General features: G+C 41.5%; 1 protein-coding gene across 7 annotated transcripts in view; it reads left to right on the top strand.

The window, feature by feature from the left end:
* The window catches only part of UNC5D (unc-5 netrin receptor D), a 494,738-nt gene that overhangs the window by 385,637 nt on the left and 88,673 nt on the right, over positions 1-20,428 (top strand). For 5 of the 7 annotated variants that reach the window (XM_031440127.2, XM_031440126.2, XM_031440125.2 and 2 more), the window contains one exon: positions 18,203-18,235. The exons of the other annotated variants lie outside the window; for them this stretch is intronic. In XM_031440127.2, coding sequence (XP_031295987.1) covers positions 18,203-18,235 — 33 coding nt within the window. The remainder of the gene's footprint in view (positions 1-18,202; positions 18,236-20,428) is intronic. 7 annotated transcript variants of the gene reach the window in all.

Here is a 20,428-nt window from a genome sequence, read left to right as displayed (position 1 = left end):
TTGGAGACCGTGGTTCTGTGACAAGGGACATGTGTTGTGACTGTTGCCTTACACGTAGGGGGAGGAACATGGCACTGAAGAGGTGGGTGGCTTTGTAGCAAATTAATCTGGCAGAGCAGGAGATAGAATGCTCATTTCAAAACTCCCAAGCCTTTGCTTGATTGCTGAGATTACACTGTTAGCATCTCCAAGGGACCGTCTGCCTGGGTATGAACATATGGGAAGATCAAATAGAGTCACAGAGAGGTAGGTTTTAACTTGGTTCTGTCCCTTACTAGCTGTGTGATTCTGGACAAGTCACTTAATGCTTAACTTCTCTGACATAAGTACCGAAAAAGCTATTTATTTTTGGTCCTTGTCAAAGTTCAATGATGAAAGAATATATTTGGATATTCCATGGCACAGAATAGATGCGTAGTAAATGCCGGTCTCTTCACCACTTGCCCACTCAGGTGTGCTGCAATGTATTGGTTTTTCTTAGATCTTTAAAAAGCGGGAGATTCAGGGCATGCCTATCCTCTGGAACTGGGTTGTCTTCTTGGAAAACACCTGGAAAAAAAAATAATGTAGGTTGGTAATTTGTCATCTTTTCAGGAATGTGCATCACTTTTTATTTGAGAGGATGGCAGTAGGAAGGAAATGCTGGGTTTATTTTTCTACATCAATGTGAAGGGTTATGCTTGATCAAGCAAGCCTACAAACATGCAGTTATATTTTCAAAACAGATCTGAATGGTTAACACATTAGTTAACATGACTAATACACTGAAACGAGCACTTTTTACTAGCCCATTGTTGCTTTAGTTGCTACTACAAGTACTGAGTGGTCTGCAGGTGTCAGATACAGTACAGGGGACTGCAATGAAAGGGAACTTACCCATCAGTCTCAGTGACGAGAGGGCCATGCTCGCTCATAAACACGTTCCTTCCCCTTCCTAATGTAAGTAAACTTTCTTTCTTTAATTTTAAATCAGCTTTATTGATGTATAATTTACATATAATAAAATCCGCCCATTTCGATAGTGCGGTTTGATGAGTTTTGACAGACATGTACCACTGTCAACGCCAGTGTGATCGAGAGGGAAAACGTTGCCATTAATCCTGACATTCCCCTCATGCTCTTGTGCAGTCAGTCCTTTCCCCTCACCACTGACCCCTAGCGACCCCTCTTCCACTTTTTTTTCACTTAGCGTGATGCCTTTGACACTTCCCCGTGTTGTTACATCTGTCGGTGGCTGGTTCCGTCTTACTGTGAGGTAGTACCCCACTTCCTGGATCTGCCACGGTTTGTTTATCCTTTCCCCGATTGATAGTCGCAGGGTTGTTTCCATCTGGGGGCTACTGCGAACATTTGGGTACAGATCTCTATGTGGACATAGATTTTCATTTCTTTTGGGTAAATACCAAGGACTGGGGTTGGTGGGTTGTAGAGTAATTATGTGTTTCACTTGATAAGAAACTTCCCGAAGTGGCCGTGGTCGTTCAGTTTTTTACCAGCAAGGTGTAATAGTTCCAGTTGTTCTACATCTTTGCCAATACTTGGTCGTTTAAAATTATGTCGGTTTTTAATTTTAATTTGCATTTTCTTAATGATTAATGATATTAAGCAAATGTTCATTTGTTTATTGGTCATTCATCTATGTTCTTTGATGAAATGTCTATTTCAGTCTTTTTAAATGTAAGGAAACAACACAAATTCAATAGCAAGAGGTTTAAGGAAGTGTGTTTGTGGACCACCCTTGACCCCCACCAGAGTAACTGGAACTATATCTTTGCAGTATGACTGTTTTTTAACATGCTCTTTAATGTATTGTTTTCACTGATTCAGTTAGGACTGTAAATCTCATACGTCATCTAAAATGCCACTGACGATAGAACTGTCACTACTGGGTATAGTTTAGATAATCATTAGACATATTTAAATATTAGAAATAAGAAGACACTGGCTGAATTTTAGACGGTCATAATAATAACCTTCCTGACAACCCCCAGTTGGACTTGGGCTTGGAGGAAACTATGGATGCAAAGCTGCAATCTTAGTTGACTAAAACTTAGGGTTACTGATTGAAGACAGACAATGGTCAGCCCCTAATGTGAGAAAAAAATTGTTATCAAATATGTGGATACTATTTATTTTCACTTGTATTACAATACATAGTTGTCAGTTAAGTAAGAGTTCTGTTTAAGGCTGAAAGGAATTGCCAGCACTAAGAGGATACTGGCCAGCCTAGATCCCAAGTCTCGAATCTGGGATGTTGTATTCATCAGGGTTCTCCAGAGAAACAACCAATAGGTTACATATATAAGATAGAAGATAGGTATATAGCTAGACACACATACCTACATACAGATACAATGAGATTTATTAGAATAAATTGGCCCATGTTATTGTAGAGACACTAGCAAGGCCAAAATGTGCAGAGCTAAAGTCCCAGTTCAAGTCCAGAGGCTGGCAGGCTGCTGTAGAACCAGGCAGAGCTGATGTCCCAGTTCAGAGACTGTCATACAGTAGAAATCTCTCTTACCTGGGATCAAACCTTTGACTGATTGGATACGGCCCACCCACATTATAGAGGGCAATCTCCTTTTCTCAATTGGCTAATTTCAGTGTTGATCTTATCTGAAAATACCCTCACAGAATATTTGGCCACAAATCTGGGCACCTGATGGCCCAGTCAAGTTGACACATAAAATTAACCATCGGAGATGTGTATGTACTTCTGAAGTTCCACAGTGTCGTTCTTTCCTTGGAGCCAGTCAAGCCATAGTTCAGGCAGTTGCTTTAGATGCTGAATGAACCCCTCCTGTGGACATCAGTCATGTGTGGTTTTAGTCAGACGTGTAGTTTAGTGGGTATTCTGTTTCCCATTTTCCAATAGCAGAAATCAACTCAGTGGGAAAACCGGTTTGAAATATGTTCAGCATTGGAGGTTAAGATCTCTGTTAAAATGCTTTGTGAGCCTTTCCTTTCTATTCAACCTATTCACTTCCCTAGCCCCTTTTCTACTTAAGCATGGGTTTTTCTAGCATTCTTTGCCTCGATAGGATGTGTATTGAGATGTCTGTCAAACATGATCAGAGACTCTTGATGGCTACAGTGACTAAGCTTTTTGAGGGAAAAAGAGTGAAACCTATGAAATCATAGAGGTGAATGAGATCTGTTTACACATCAGTGGCACAGGGCTGTATTTGTAAGAGCCTAACACCAGGATCTGTTCTGCGCTTTTAGACGGACAGTGGCTACTAACGTCAACAAAGACGAATAGCATTCCGCTGTCTCTGCAGGACTCAGCGAACGGCAGTCTAGCTGAACGATGCCAGTATCACGGTGTGCCTCTAGCTCGTACTCTGCCGAAGTGCTCTTGGTGAGCCTAGCTGTGCTCTCAGGATAGAAAGCCAGCGGAGGCTGGGTTTGACTACAACAGCACTTGGCAATAGCTTTACGGAGCAGTCACTTCATGCAGGATCTAGGTCATGTTACAATTTGGGAATTTCCTTCATCCTATTTTTTTCCCCCGTTATGCCAAACATGACCCTAAAGCAAGTCCTCAATTCCCAACTTCTCTTGGAGGTCTCACCACGACCTTGTTGGGCTCTTGGATGACCTCCAATTCTTTGATTTTTATTTCGCTCTCAACAAAGCATCTGGACTTCCTTTGTCGTCCCTGAGAGCTGCGTTTCTTTTGGAGATCGAGCTGCCAGCTCTGAATGATCGCTTTAATATTTGGGTGTGATCGTTGCTTGGTCAGTTGTGACTGGAGCACAGGACCTTCGTGTCATGCTATCACAGATGGCCACACCTAAATGCTCTCAACAAGGAAATAAAGGCCCCAAGACTGGTGAGAGTGAGATTAGGCAGTTTTTGCCAATAGCAGTTAGTCCACAGTTCCAAATTGCTTGCATCAACTAAACATCCAGGGCCTAAATTTGTGCTAGAACAGTTCTTTTCCAGGAAGATAATTACGTGGGATGATGGTCGAAAGATAGGAACTCGTGAATCCATATTTTCTGAGCTTTAACAGAATCAGGTAGTTTTCTGACCACTGTCCTTTCTACATGCTGAGCTTAGCTGCTTCTATGCTCTGAGGATCTTAGGTAGAGGTAGATAACATGCACACCCCTCATGGGCAGGAAGAGAAGGGTGACTGTGGGGGAGGGGGGAGTTTGATCTTGAGGAATAAGAGCAGCCTGCTCCCTCTCCATGTACCCCAGCAGATATAAAACTACGGACTTTGAGGCAGGGGGTGGGTATAGCTCAGTGGTAGAGCACATGCTTAGCAAGCACGAGGCCCTGGGTTCAATCCCCAATCCCTCCATTAAAAAAAAAATTAAAACTAAGAGCTTTGGCTTGAGAGGATTAAGTGGATCTGCTTCAGAGGGGATTAGTGCCCCAATGTGCAGTGAGACAGAAGCCAGAGAAGTGCCACATCGGCCTGAAAGAGAGAGGAAATCTTCAAGGCTGGGCCACCTGATAGCTAATCCGTCCTTCTTGGCAAGATGTGAGATAGGTCAGTTCAACACTGACAGTTCAAACACCGACAGATCAGTGAAAGGGTGCTTTGTTTTCATTTCGGATGGGTACACTGATAAGAAAAGTTTGAGTTGACAGTTTGGAAACCTCATCAAGGATAAAGACATCTCTACAATAGCAGGTTCAAACAAACATCCCCAAGCTACACCTCATAATCTAACCACACTGTCTATTGAATTATCTACTTAAATGACCTAAAGGAAGCACCTGAAAAGGAGGGTATAATCACATCAAAGTAAAGGTTGCCTTGGTAAGCATTTTCTCTTGGCTCATTCTAAGCCTCATTTTTATCCATTACAGTAATTACCTGGGTCCCTTCCCTGTAATTCCTAGGGCACTAAATAAGAGAGTTTTCATTCCAGCATTAGCTCAGGGCATCTGAAACAACTCTTATTTTTCGCTAGTGGTTTACAGAATGCCTATTTTGTATATAGGATTATAACAGATGAAAGTCCCTTTACCAGAACAAAACCGATCATTTCCCTTCTTTGGGCAAGGAGTCAGGAATCATACTTGACTTATTCTTAAACTTTTTGTTGGAGAAGTTCATATTTCAGAGCCCGCTGCACTACACAATTGCTTAATTATAGCAGAGTAAAATTCTATATAGCAAAGAGATGTAAGTGGCACCAGCAAGATAACGTGTTAGCACAGTGCCTTAAGTTGTCGTGACGTTTCCTACTGCTTGCTTGCTGATTCTCCCAAATAGTTTTAATATTAAAAACCCATTTCCATTCCATTTATAGTATGTAGTAGGTATTCCTTTCTACATAAAGATTTTTCCTAGAAAAACCCACTAGTTGTCTTTCTGCATAGCAAGCAATTGATGAATTCAGAGTTGCCTTTCTGTATACTGCATAGAAAATGTGGCTATAATATTGCAGACCCACAGGAGTAATAAGAATCTAAATTTGGATGCATATGGTGTCATTAGCAACTTAGCAAGAATCTCTCCCCCATGAGCCAATAAATACTTTCCCATTATGAGACCCAGTAAGAAGACCAGTGACTAACATGCTTTAATGAAACAGAATGAAGTGGCCCATTACTGGAGTTTCCATTGTGCTTAATTAAAAAAGAAAATAAAGTAGAGGTAACCTCAATACTTGGGTGTCTTAGTGAAAGCAATTTTTTAAAATTATACAAGGCTTTAGCTGTCACTTTTGTGCCTTGTGATAAGAGGACCCACACTCTAGTGTCCTATCCTGAGTGGAATTGAACATAAAAAGGAAAAAGAATGAAGTATATACAACAAATTACCATAAAATGTCTCCCCTTTGTTATCCATCTCCCCATAGACTTTTCTACATTTATGCCTTGTTAACAAAAAGATAAAGACATCTGATTGTTTTTTTGAACATAATCCTCCTTCCACATAAGGATTGACCTTCATCCATTGGCCCACATTTAATATGCATTTCATAAAGCATTAAAAATCTGTGGCCTTTCTTATCAGCCAGTTCTGAAAGAAGTACATAAGATGCCTTTGTCATGCAGGAAATTTTCCTTCGGTCACCATCTCTTTATTTCTTTCTAATGAGACAGGAGGGCAGGGGACAGGGCACAACCATTATAAAAATGATACAGCAATTGAAGATAGGACATAAACTGGTTAGAACTAACTCAGCCCAAGATGGTGGAAGATTTGACTTCCAGTAGACCTTGAGTCTCATCTTACACTCATTGTAATATACCAGCTGCTACATGACACATCCATAGGCACCATAACGGTTTCTGGGCCAGAAAGTGGGCAGGGCCCAAGTTCTGGAAGTCGCTGCCCCTTTCCTCAAACAGTTGAAATAATCTTCCCACTCATTAGCATATGAAATTACCCAGCCCATAAAAACTAATCACCCCCAAACCTTGGGGCCACCTCTCTTGCTATCTGAGCTGGCCCACACTCTGTGGAGTGTCTCTCTCTGAATAAATCTGCTTACACTTTACTATGGCTTGCTCTTGAATTCTTTCCTTCTCAAGACAAGAGCTTATTCTCCAGCAACAGTAGACCTATGCCACATATTCATGGTCATGACAGAGTAACAGGGATAAGAAATTTCTTTCTCAGCTTAATAGAAATCGGCCCAGTTATTCTGTATGTCTCTTTCTTCTCCTTTTTCCTATTCCTGTCAACACCCCCCACCAACATAGTTCAGTACTAACTTTTACACTCATATTATTCATATTCATAATGCTTACATTTATTCCATGGAATTGGACAGGAAGTGCTCTGTCATGCTACAGAAACACCTCTGGAAGATTGTTTATCTCAGGCCCATTTTGTTCACTTTGTTCCTTTTATGAGAGGAATTGAAATAAAACTCCTCCCCTGTAAATAGGAAGGACTTTAAAAATAAATTTGGGCAGCTGGAGAACAGGATATGTTACTCCAGATCACATTAAGTTACTCCAGATAACATTACTTAGAGTGGGTACACACAGCACGTTAGAAAGAGAGAAAAAGGACTAAAACAAAACAAAACCCCAAGAAAACTAGATAGACAAATTGGAATAGATCCCCATGACAGTGTAAACTGGAGATAGAAAACCCATTAGAAGCTTAAAAAGATTTAAGGGAGTGAATTTTAGCCATAGGACCAGATAGGGGGAATGTAAATTCATTACAAAGAAAAGAGGAATATTTTGTAGATGGCATCCCTAAGAAGGCAAGAGCTCTGAACTGGGGATACTCAGAAGGCACAGAGGTTGTTTCCATGAGGGCTGGCCCAGGACAGGCCTGGGTTGAGGCTAGGACAGAAACTGGTTAGAACCAAGTCGGCCCAAGATGGCAGAAGATTGGAATTCCAGTAGACCTTGAGCCTTATGATATGCTCGTAATATATCAGCTGCTAAATGACACACCCACAGGTGCCATGACAGTTCCCAGGCTGACCATGAAAGGCCAAAAAGTGGGCAGGGCCCAAGTCTTGGAAATCCCTGCCTGTTCCTCCAAATAGCTGGACTAATCCTCTGACTCATTAGCTTATAAAATTACTCAGCCCATAAAAACTTGCTGTGACATTCAGAGCAAAGGCTGATAGCCTTCCAAGGTCCTCTGTGATTCCAAGTTGAAATGTTACTCTTTTTGAAAGTTTAGAAATGAGCATGAACCTAGAATTGAGAGAAATGGATGAGCCGGGCCTATAGAATTTAAACACTTTTCCCATAGATAAAGAACGGGTTGAAGAATCTGGGCTCTGGGATCAGATTGCTTGAGTTTCGATTTTGGTTGCAATGCTATGAGCAAATTTCTTAATTTTTCTAAGTCTAAATCTATAAAGTTACAATAGTGCTTATTAGAAAGGGTTCTTTTTGAGGAGGAAATTACCTAGTCCGTGCAAAGTATTTGACATCTGTAGTAAGCACTCCATTTGTGTAAATAATAATTTGTGTGTGTTCTAGTAAAGAATGTTTTCTGTGTTCTGAAGTATGGACAGCATAACACTTAAGATATTTTGTTAAAACATTTCCTAACATATCTGACTAATACAGTGTGTCTAAGGAAATAAGACATGCTTGTCATTAAAATCTGTAAAAGACACAAATTGTGTTCTTTATACGAACCAGTTCTGAGTGGTAATTTGAGACATACTGTTAGTTGTAGGAAAATAGAGCTCAGAAAGTCCCTAACAGTTCATGAGGGTTCTTAAACTGAATGTCAGACCAGGGTGTCAATATCCTTCCCCAGAACGTCTGTCTGGTCAGCAGCTGGATGGATGGCTCTTGATTTTCTAGTCTTCCTTCGCAGGTGCGATTTAGTCCTGACGAGGAGACAGACCAGGTGATCTGTGAAGTCTTAACCAGTTCTAAAATTCTGTGCTTCGAACCACTAATTAAAAATGATTCCAGAGGAAAGCCTGGGAGAGGGACCTGGATGATCCCCAAGTGAGAAAGTCAGTCCTCACGATGCAGACAGTTTCCCTTGTGTTAGGAAATACACATGTTCTAACAATCTCATTAGAAAATAAATGTTTATAAAACAAACTCTGATTTGTCAACGTGCATTCAAAATCTTTACTCATTGGGGAAAAAATCCAAGCTGCACAGTATAAACTATGCAGCCATCCACAAGATCCCAGGAGCACCTTCCTGTTGTCAGCGACTCAGGATCAATGATATGGCACCTGTTACATGTCCAGCGTGTCCCCTATTCCACATCCCCACTTCCCCAAATTAGCATATTTGCCATGTTTTTTGTGCTTTCAAAAATATTTAATAATTTGCTCAGTAACTAATGATATCCTTCTAGTCAAGAAGTTTCCAGAATGTAGGCTTTCTGTCATATAAAACAAACTGTCCCCACTTCACTGGTTCTGTGTATTTCAAATCCTACATCTGCAGTATGTTTAATCAGGACTCAACAGTACAAAACCCTAGGTAAGAAATATTAGTCTAGACTAGGGAAAGATTTAATGTCTCAGATCATAGAGTGGGCCAGCTATAAAAGAAGTGGCAAGAACCCAATCTGGGAAGTGATTTAAAACAGAGTACTCTACTCTTGTAAAGAATTCAGTGACCTCTGGGGTGTGCTGAACGAAGTGAATTAATAGAGACAGAGGGAACTTCTTTGTTTTCATTCTACCTTTTTCCCTTCAGTTGCAAATTAAATACATGTGTCTCTTCAGAGATCATTGAGAAGTGCAATACATGAAATGAAGATGATGTTAACATTATCAGTAACCCATTATCATTAACCTCGGCCTTCCACTTCTCCAGAGAAATGTCAGTATTATTGTAACAATAGACCTGTCCTTGGGTACTGGTGTTTGGGAGAGGACCACGTCGGTGTTCAGTGCAGTGGAAAATCGCCGTGATCACTGTCGGGTAGGGAAAAGGGCTCTGACCTAGGAGTTAGGAGTCAGGGTCAGTTGTTTTGTTAACTAGCGTGTGACCTTGGCAAATCTCTCACCATCTTGTGCCTTCTGTCTGTAACTATCAAATGGGGAATTGGGCATGATGATTTTTAAGTTTCATCTCAGTATTAAAACTTGAAATCATTATAATTTTGTATCTTAAATGCAGCTTTCATATATATGTGCATATATATGTGCATGTATGTACACCTCATCTTTTATACATATTTTATACATATATACATATAAGGTATGTTAATACTGCTGGCTGTCAGTGCTCTCAGGTATTTGTTTTTTAGCCAGTTTTGAGGAGATGGTCTAGTTCAGTCACACCTAAAGTTAACCATTTGGATGATGGTTATGCAGAGTGAGGGAGGACAGTGTTTAGGTCTGAAACAAAGGTAGCCCCATGCACTACTCTGGCAAAAAGCCTCACCAGGAACTGAGCCATCAAAGCAGGCCTGCAAGCATTCCACCCCAGTCCCTTCGTCGGGAAGCTGCAGTGTCCTGGGAATCCACACAGAAACTAGGAAGTCTGTGGCCCCCGCCTTTGTAATGCTTGGAACCAAAAGTCCATCCAAGGCTTAGCAGTGCTCATCCACTCAACAGAGGCTTATTGAGTACCTACTATGTTCCACTTACTGTTCCAGGAACTGGGAATGAGATGGAAGGCACAGATACAGACTCTCCGTGCAGGTGACTTAGTGTGTCCTGGCAGGTATGTGGGTGGCTAGCATGAGGACTGCGGAAGCTTAGAATCAGTGTGTAGGTCAAAGGTTCTCAATGCACAATTGCTTTTTCAGCATTTTTTTTTTTTTCAGTAAGACAGGACTGATAGCCTGTATTATATCAATTGTTAAGTATTTCCTTAGCAATTGAAGAATAGTCATCGTAACAAACACCCTCCCAGATCTCCCCCACCCCAAGCCATTCCCTCCCTACCCAGACCTCCCTGAAGTCTGCAACTAAAGGGACCACCCTGGACACAGCAGAAAGCCACCATGACCCTCTGTCAAGGCTGGTGTACACTAATAGGATGCTTTTAAATTTTTAAATTATTTGAAGATCGCTCCTGCCTTAAGGTAAGGAAAGTGATTATCATGACATTAATCAATAGACTGTCCCCTTAAGCTTGAATTATATAGACTGAGCATTTTTGTTTATTTTTGAGTGGGTGTGTGTATGTGTTTACAGATACATATTTTTCTGTTGTGGATGGAAGGGAGGGAGTCAAAGCAAAACGGTTTATAGAATAGAAAAAGGATTTTAATATGCATCTTTCCTTGGAACAGAATTGGAAATACTGCATTTTATTTCTCTGAGGCCAGTTTCTGATGAGAAAGCCTCTGTAGACACGTACTTCAGCGTCTTCATAGTGACCCCCAAAGTGTATTTTACTCTGTATATCCATCACAAAAACAAACTAACCCACGCAGAATCAGTGGGAATGGATAACACTTCATAACAAAGGTGGTAAGAAATCAGAAATGTAAATGATTTGAGTTCAAAAGTGAAATATGCAATTGCTACTTGTGAGTATGGTCTTTATGGGCACTTATGTGTCTGAGTTTAGGAAATATGAAAGACATTCCTATAAAAAGACATCAAATTGAAAGGAGAAGGAGGGAAGGTGACACCTCTTCACGCACATGAATCATGTGCTTGTGAGGGGCAGTTGTGGAAGGTCATTGTCAGTAGAAGTCACATCTGTGAGCCGTGTCCTGTGGTACCTGCCTGCCTTCCCCTCGTTAACATGATGGGGAGTCTTGAATAATTCTTCAGGGGAAGATACCAACAGAGCCAATTTTCATTCACTAATGTACATCTCAGGTCTTAACGAGTTTTTCTTCAAGTGGGTGTTTTTGCCATTTGGTTCTGGAATTTCTGTAATTACCTGGACACCTCTGAGAAGACCAGGGGTTTCTCCAGCAGTCATAACCAAATGGAAAACCCTGGGAGGAGTCTCTACAAACTTCCTCCTTTCTGTAGTGTCCTGCATGGATGCACAGAGTGCATTTCAAAAGGGGCAGTAGATCTTATGACGGTTCTCTATAGGTGGGGAAGCGGGGGTGGGAGTTGGGGGGCGAGGAAGCAAGAATTGAACTAACTCAGTAGCACGTGCATTCGGGTAAATATGGTCTCTGAAGAGTGATCTCTGAGCAGGATCTTAAAAAAAAAACTAGGAAGAAAAACAAAATGTGAAAATTAAAAACTTAAAAAGAGGTAAAACTAGAGACGGGCTGTTCTTTGCTCCTGTGGTTTTGCTGTGTTCTCAATAAAGGGAAGAGTTTCAGGGTGTAAGCAAGAGCTGGTTGTGGTGTTCCTCCCTGTTCTGCAGCCTGAGTGAACTTTCACTCTCCGCAGGAGAACGGAGTCTTGTCATCTTCCGTGTCTGCCTGATGTGTTCAATCGCGGTGGTGTTGCCAGTGCAGAGCAGACCTCCTGTTTATCTGATTATCTGCCAGTGCTAATGCACAGCAGATCGGCCAGGTCCTGGGATTTCCTGCAGCTTTGGATTGCATTCTGAGGGCATAACACTGATTCTTCATCATTTCTAGTTCTGCAGGGGAAGGGGGGGGCATGAATAAATGAAACACACGGCTAATCAGTAACTTCAACTTCTTTTCTTCCAATCAGTAAACAATCAAACAAATAGCTTTTCTATTTCATCCTCGCCCCTACCCCCACCGCCTCTTAGGTTTCTTGCTGTGACTCTCTCTGGCAGTGCCAATTATTTGCAAGCTAATCATTTAAATATGATTTTCGTGTTAGGGACCCATAACTAGCGGTGATTACAAAAGTATAACATAAATCAAATGAACACTTATGAAGTAAAATATTTTGGAATAGAATTTGCGCTGTATTTTAGCAGCTATACATAAGATAAACTGTCTAGAGAAGGGAGAGATCCCTTCAAACGGAGAAGTCATCACCAAAGATTTCATGAAGAAATCAGAAATTGATCTATGCCTTGGAGGCAGGACGTTTTTCTGTAGGAGGCTTGAGGGGAGAAGGGCATTCGTGGAGGCCATAGCTGGGACAAAAGCACTGAGGTGAGCCTGAGAGCTCATGGATTGACTGGACTAGGTATTGAGGTGCAGCTGGAGCTAAGTCACATTTGGTGTGGTAGGATCAGTTCATAGAAGCTCATAAAGGCATGCAGTGAACTGGGCCATGATAGATTCCTGCATGCTGATGGTAGAGAATTTTCCCAGCGAATAAGGTACCTAGCCAGAGAGAATGGCGGAGAAGCCTGCTTTCCCACGGGCTTCAGAATCAGCTTGTAAATAATTTAAGATTACAAAGACTGTGATGGGTAAATTAAAATAAAATTGGATTCAGTACATATCTTGGAGAGGGTGAAAAAAGTATGAAGAAGGAAATAATAAAAATGGTCTTCAGAGGCGAAACCATGGAGCGCGTCTGGTTTTGTGAAAAGAATGGTAATCATGAACTGTAATGGCGTGTGAATTACTGCCTGGAGGAGAGCGCTGTGTGGGCTCCTGTTCTGGCGGGTGTTGAGTCCACATTGAGTAGCTTTGTGCCTGAATCTCAAAAAATGACATCGACTCGAGTATCAAACCATACGTGTGTAGTATTCAAAATCCCTAGCAGCCGATTTCAAATAATCCCAGCCTACAGCTGTGAGGGCGGCCCTTTGCCCAGTCTGTAGGTTGGAGATTGAACCCATCTATCTACCGGTGGCATTTCCCCTCAGTCCTGTTCTCTTAGATCCGCAGGATGTGGGCTGCAGGCAGCTGGCCATGTTTGTTCCCTGGCAGAGACAGGGTGAGGCTGGATATGGGTGGGTGGGTGTGTGGGTGGGAAAGTAGGGTTGCAGCTATAAGTAGCTTCTGAGAACAATGGATACCATGGAAATGCTTTGGGGGCGTCCCATATAACAAAGGAAGCCAACAATTAAAGGTGGAAAAGGATTGAATCACCACCAACAATAAAAAGATAGTTCTCCTTCTCCCTTTCTCTGTCCTTCTCCCCCTTCTGTATACACACACGCGCGCGCGCACAGGGCAGACACAAAGATTTGCGTTACAGCATTTAAGAGACATAAGCAGATTGCAGAACCATAGATAAAAGACAATCCCATATTTCTGTAGGTAAGAATGATCAATTACTATCAATTTCATGTAGTTTCCTGCTAATATATGTATAAACATATATTTATGCACATAACCTTATAGATATATAATCACAGGGGAAAAAAGACCTAGGCTTGTATATATAACTTAACATAGTGGTGGTTATCTTTTGGTGATGGAATTATGGGGTTATTTTATACTAATCTGTATTTTTTCGATACAGTAATTGTGTATTAACTGTAAATAATAAGGGATTTTTGAAGAAAATATGACAATTTAAAACAAAAATTTTTCAAAAACACTTGCATCTTTAGCTTGTAAATACACAAAATAATTATAAGACTGAGTTATAATTACTTATCATCAATTTCCATTTACCCAGAAGGTACCTCTTGGTGTATAAGTTAGACCCTGAGAAACCTAGGGTGATTTTCCCAAACTGCAACTCAGCTGCCACTGGCTCAGACTTACATCTCTCTGTCTGCAAGAGCCTCCTGGACCCATCTGTGTACCAAGCTACCCCACAGCCTCTTAGGGGGGACAAAGAAGAATTGAAGTTGAGTTCACAGGGCCCCAGATTTGTTGCCAGGAAGTGGTGGTGCCCTCAGTAATCACAAAAACACACCCCAATTAATCAAGGGCTCCTGAAGAGGGGCCCAGTCATAGGTTTTTGTTTTTTTTTTTTTAACTCCCCAGGTGATTTTAATGTGCAGCCAATATGAAGAACTGTTGCCCTAATGGATTAATTTACTCAGGGGTCATTTGAACATGGCCTTGGAGAGAGATAAAATTAAAACGGAGAGGATTTGGTTGACCAGGGCCAGTTGGATGCATGGCCCTGAGTCTTGTGAGAAAGTGATTATGCAAACAGAATAAAAGAACATGCACCGTGGGGCGAGCAGTTCTTGCAGAAGACAGCAAGGTCAGTGGGTCGCCCTCTCTTGAGTTCACGGGAGAACAATCTCTAATCAGACATTTCCAGCTGGGAAAATGGTCTATCAGTACAGCTCACCGACAAGATACTGGTATTTCACAAAATACAGCAGAACCCAGTTTTGATGTGGATGCCAGAGGAGTGATGCTCTCTTGGGCACCTGTCATCTGGCCTTTTTTGTGAGAAGATGCAGGCTGACACATGTGCTGGGCCTCAGCATAACACACCCTGTAGTAGAGGAGTGGCTCTTTTTATAAGTTTTAGTCTGCTTTCAGAATTCAAGTGGATCTCTTGGAATGTCTTTGGTAGTTATGGATAAAGACTTACCAGGGTTAAAGCTGGGGAGACTACAGGGATCTTCTGATCCCTGCCCTTCTTTTTACATATCAGGAAGGTAAAGTCTCAGGACTGGACACATGGTTCTTCTGTTTGCTTTTTCTTTTTTTTTTTTTTTTTCTTTTAATTGAAGTATAGTCAGTTACAGTATGTCCATTTCTGGTGTTACGGCACAGTGTTCCAGTCATACATATACATATATTCGTTTCCATATGCTTTTTCATCAAAGGTTATTACAAGATACTGAATATAGTTCCCTGTGCCATACAGAAGAAATTTGTTTTTATCTATTTTTATATATAGTGGCTAACATTTGCAAATCACAAACTCCCAAATGTATCCCTTCCCACCCTCTTCCCTTGGTAGCCATAAAATTGTTTATATTTGCAAGTGTCTTTGTTTTATAGGTGAGTTCATTAGTGTCCTCTTTTTTTTTTAGATAACACATATGAGTGATATCATACAGTATTTTTCTCTTTCTAGCTTCACTTAGTATGACAATCTCTAGGTCCATCCATGTTGCTGCAAATGGTATTATTTGACATGTGTTTCTTAACTCCCATTCAAGTACCTCCCCCCAGAAGCGACTAGAAGTTCTGATCTGGCGCTGTGACTGTCTCCACGCAGTAGCACATGAGTCATTTTTGAATTCTGCACGAGTCTGATGATCGTATTCGTATGTTAAAATTATTATTTATCAGCTACTGTTCATCATTGCTGAACACGGGCTACCCTTTGCTGCATGGCTTCAGTTTTGTTTAGTCCCCAGGACCAGCCTCTGAGGACATTATTACTCTCATTTTACTGTGGAGAACACTGAGGTCACAGAGGTAGATGAAGACGATTCAAGATTTAAATCCATTTCTGATCCTGAGAGTGCACTAATCGCACAGCACACTGCCGATGGTGATGGCACCAGAGCTGGGTGACTGCCCTGCTCTCTGCTCTGTGCATCCCCGTGGCCCCAGTCCCCTGTGGAGGGACCTTCAGCCCCATTCAGTCTCTTTACGCAGAGCTGTACTGGGTCCAGTACACCCCCATTTTTTCACAGCATGGCTATATTCAATTTATTCTTCTGAGGAGCAGTTACATATCTCACCTGTTTTTAATGGAGTTTCATTTTGCTCCCCGGCATAATCTTTGTTCCTGTGGTTTAGCAGGAAGAAAACACCTTGAAGCTCAGCCAGGGTTCTAAACAGATGTTCTGCACGTCTCTTTGTGTATTCCTAGCAATGCATCACTTTCAGATGTCTTAGCCATGGCCTGCCAGCATCCCTGTGCCCATGCCAAATGCTTTCAGAAAGCATGCAATAAGCAAAAACTGAAGTCAGGGTAAACCCACCAAAGTTGTTTTATTCTAATCCTTGACTGCATTAGCATCTGGACTTTGGAAAGTACCACCTGCTCTCAGGAGAACTGGTGTGGCCTTGAAACTGTGCAGTAAGGGGAATGCAAGTTTTCTGTTTCTGTTTTCCTGACTATGTAAAAAACCTGAATATGTTCATATCAACTTGAACAAATTATTACCTTTTATGGGGACTTTTCTGCTTTAAAGAAAGATTGGCCAGGATGGACCTAGAGATGATCATATTAAGTGAAGCAAATCAGACAGAGAAAGGCAAATACTGTATGATGTGGCTTATATGTGGAATCTAAAAAAATAAAATACACGTTTTATTTACAAACCAGAAATAGACTCATGGACATAGAAAACAAACTGTGGTTACTGGGGGAAAGAGGGGAGGGGGCAGATTAGGAGTTTGGGATTAATAGATATACATTACTGTATATAAAATAAATTATAAGGACCTACTGTATAGCACAGGGAACTATATTCAGTTTCCTGTAATGAACTGTAATGGAAAAGAATCTAAAAAAATTATATGTATGTATATCTATAACTGAATCACTTTGCTGTACACATGAAACTAACACTGTATATCAACTAAAATTAGATAAAAAGTAAGAATTAAAAAGAGAAAGAGTGGCCAGATACTACCCTTTGCCAGTTAATTTTCCCCTTATTGTGGAAAGAAAAAGTTTGCCCTTTTGCAAAAATGATTTACATCCAACTTTTTAAAGCTACTCTCATAACAAATCAGATGGCAAGACAGACGAGTTGTATTTAAAGCACACTGCAAGGGTTTTCTGTCAAAATCAATATTAGGTGCAGGAGTGGGTTAGAGTAAGGGATATTCTGGGAAGGATTTGGAATGTAGCTGTGTCTCTATGCCTGGGAGGGGTGATGGTGCAGTCAGCCAGATAATATTTATGAAGTTCTCAAATGTGTACTGTGTGAGATTTGATTCCGTTAAAAACTTAATCCAAAATGACAGTGTCTCACCCGACTTGGCTTGCCTGCAGACAAGTGGAGAAAGGAGGCTACACAGGGTGACCTTTCAAGGTCCCCTCCCTTAGTGGGACTCTGTGAATGGTTAGCAACAGCATTCGTGCTTGTAGTTAGACAGTGTTCTACCTGCACCCTAAAAAGGGACTAATGACAGGGATGACACACCACCCAAATCTTCTGGAAGTTGACATGGTGTCTGAAGTGTCTTCCCAGGTTTCTGCATTGGGGTGGAGTTGTGTTGACCTGGGACGGGGCCAGGAGCAGGGGAAATGGATAGCGGAGGGACCGTGGTATAAGACAAAGTTAGCCACAGGCACCACGTCTCAAAGTGACTTGCACGATTATTGCAAAATTATTTGATGATGAAAGATAGCAGGAGATGATGGTTGGAGGGCAATGGGGAGAACTGCTTAGGAAAAAACATCTCACTTGCTTTAGGAAAAGACTGAATGTCTTTTCTCTTTATCCATCTCATCTGACTGATGTTGCTCAATACCTTGATTTTTTTTTTTTAAGAACACTTTTCCGTTAAGAGAGATCATCCACATTTTAACAGATAATCAAGTCAAACCAAAAAGAGCGTAATATCTTAAAAACAAACCTTCAGCATGCTCACAACACTGCATCTATACCCAACAAGAACAGATAAAAGGCAGAACTTGGAATTTTTTATTCAGGTCACGGTAACTGCAAACCAATGCAGGATCCCTTTAAATATTCATGGTTCATTTTTCTATCGTCATATATAGTGAAATAGCATCCCTTACCTGAGCAGTCTTCTGGCTGTATATAGAAAAGGGACAAGGGTGCAAGCTCATTGCTCTCATCATGCTGATAAGAATCTAGCAAATGCAACAGAGAGAAACTCTAGGGAGCCAGAGGGATTTTTTTTTTTTAAAGGAATGAAGCAATCATCCTAGAAAAATATTGCAAAAGAGAAAAATAAAAAGAAGTTTGAAAAGAAAAAATATGAACAACATAATCCATATTGTCTGCAGAAAGAGAGAAAATGTTTCCTTTATAGAGGAAGACATAAAGGGATATAGGAAATAGCTGCTCCGTGTCAATTTATTAAATGCAACTTTCTTTTTTCTCTTTCTTTTAGATAAAAAACCTCTTCATGAAATAAAACCCCAAAGTAAGTTACTTTTCCTCTTGTGAATATAATTTATTCTCATATTTGCTGCCTTACCGTTGTATTTGTTTAGAAGCCAAGCAGAATTCGTACAAAGGATCCCGGGTTTGGGGGGTTGGGGGGACTTCTCTTTGGGTTTGGAGTCACATGTCAGAGATATAAACTGAAAAGAGATATGCACACCCTTCCCCTCCCTCACAGTAAAAGTAAATCTCTCCTCTTGATCCTATCTGCCTGTATCAGTCTATTTCTCTGCAAATGTCACCTAGGACTCTTATTTTTAAGGCGACTTACACCATTAAAATTAATAAATATTTGTCAGTGCAGGCGCTCATGAGAGCAGCCTTGGGCAATAGCCTCTCCACAGAGGACCAGGAGGGGGCGCCTGAGAGGCAAACTTGAAATCCCCAGCAACTGGGTAGAGCAGGAACCTGAAATCACCAGGAATTGAACACGGTGGTGTGGGTAATGGCTTGAGCTCCTTATATGTTGGCTTGCTTCCTGGAGAGGCTTTTGTTTTCCCACATCTTACGCATTCAATAGATTTGGAAAAAGGGACACAGGTTGAATGATTGGCAGCTGGGCATTCAGCCTCATGGTTCTCAGCTGTGGCTGAACTTTAGCGCCATCTGGAGGCCTTTTAAAAATCCCAGTTCCCAGGCTGTACCCCAGACCATGAAATCAAAGTGGGAAGGAAGGGGCTTAGAACCCAGGAACTCCTAGTTTTAAAAGCTCTTCAGGTGATTCCACTGTGCAGCTCAGGTTGAGAACCACTGCCTTAGTTTTCCCTGCCGTCGGCTGCCCATAAAGCTATTGTTGGTACGTGGGTAGCGGGCCTCAGAAATCATGCATACTTGATTTTGAACTCATAGGAAGACGGAAGGTGGGGAAACCTGGTTTGTATACTTAGGTGCACGTTGAGAGAGGGAGAACAAAACGGGTCACTGAATGTTTGGCTTGTGCCTGTGTCAAGACTTGAAGGTGACCGCTGGAGTAAGTGGATCCCTGACTGCCTCCTGGTCATAGAGCCCCCTGCCATCCCCCGATTCCTGTATGTAGCAGAAGCAAGACCACGGGTATCCATGTGGTGGTCGATGTGAGAGTTGCTCTGAAATGCGTGTGTTTTTTAAAAATTAATTTCATGCTTAGTTTGTGAGTCCTGTGCCGTTCTAATTTGGTTACATCCTACTTTCAGTCCTAAACCCCACAGTACCTATTTCTGGTCCTGGGGGACTCCAGAATGAGTTTTTGCTTGGGGTTCCTGCTCTTGAACACCATGCTTAATTGCTGGATACTGCAACGGAATTGCTTAAATTGTTTTAATTTGTGATTTCCTAAAAATAAAACCTGATCAGAATCAATGTGATTGCAAAGGCTCCCAGAGGAATCCAATCGGGGTTCTGTGCACCGCGAGGTTAGGAGCGCATGATACGAATGCAGGCTGTGGTTTTTCAGTGAGAGAGGGGCTTAGTTTAAGACTACATGAATCAGCTCTGATGCAAAATCAAAGTCAATTATGAAGATAATTGAGAAACAACCTGTTCCTCTATATAGCCGTGCACATGATCCTCCGCGCGGCTCGGTGGATGGAAACCATCGCTCAGCCTTGTGCACAGATCTATGTGAGGCGGGTCCAGGAGCCAGCCGGGAGTTTGCGAGACGTAAAAAGAAAGTAAAGTCTTAAGATATCTGTTGGCAAATCATAATGACAAACTGGGGAAAATATGTGTGCAGCATAGCTCATGAAAGCACTTATTGTAAATGAGATAATTTAATCAATTACATTTCCTAATGTACTAAACCGAATGTTTCATTTTCTGCTTCTGCACATCTTAAATTATCTTCAGGTGCTTTATGAGATTTAATCATAGTTAATAGAAACTTCATTACCATCAAATGTGCTTTCAATAAATGTTGTGTAACAATGTCAGGAGGTGCAGTAAAATATAGTCGGTTCTGAATGGCAAACACGCACCCCCAGAGTCAGACTGAAAAATGGTTGTGTTCAGACAATGAGACTCCCGGAGGCTGGGGCTGTGGCTTTGTGAGAGGCTGTGAGCCCCTGAGGAGTGGCTGGTTCAGCAGGCTCACCTCCGGGATGGAAAGGGTTTCTTTTGCCCATGGCAGGTAACTCAGAATTCTCTCATCTCCTTTCCACCGATTTGTTCTGTAACTAAGAGAAATGCATGCTAAACA

The sequence above is a fragment of the Camelus dromedarius genome, chromosome 22 (assembly GCF_036321535.1).
Source record: "Camelus dromedarius isolate mCamDro1 chromosome 22, mCamDro1.pat, whole genome shotgun sequence".
In the NCBI taxonomy this organism is placed as follows: Eukaryota; Metazoa; Chordata; class Mammalia; order Artiodactyla; family Camelidae; genus Camelus; species Camelus dromedarius.
This window is presented reverse-complemented; position numbering and strand designations above follow the sequence as displayed.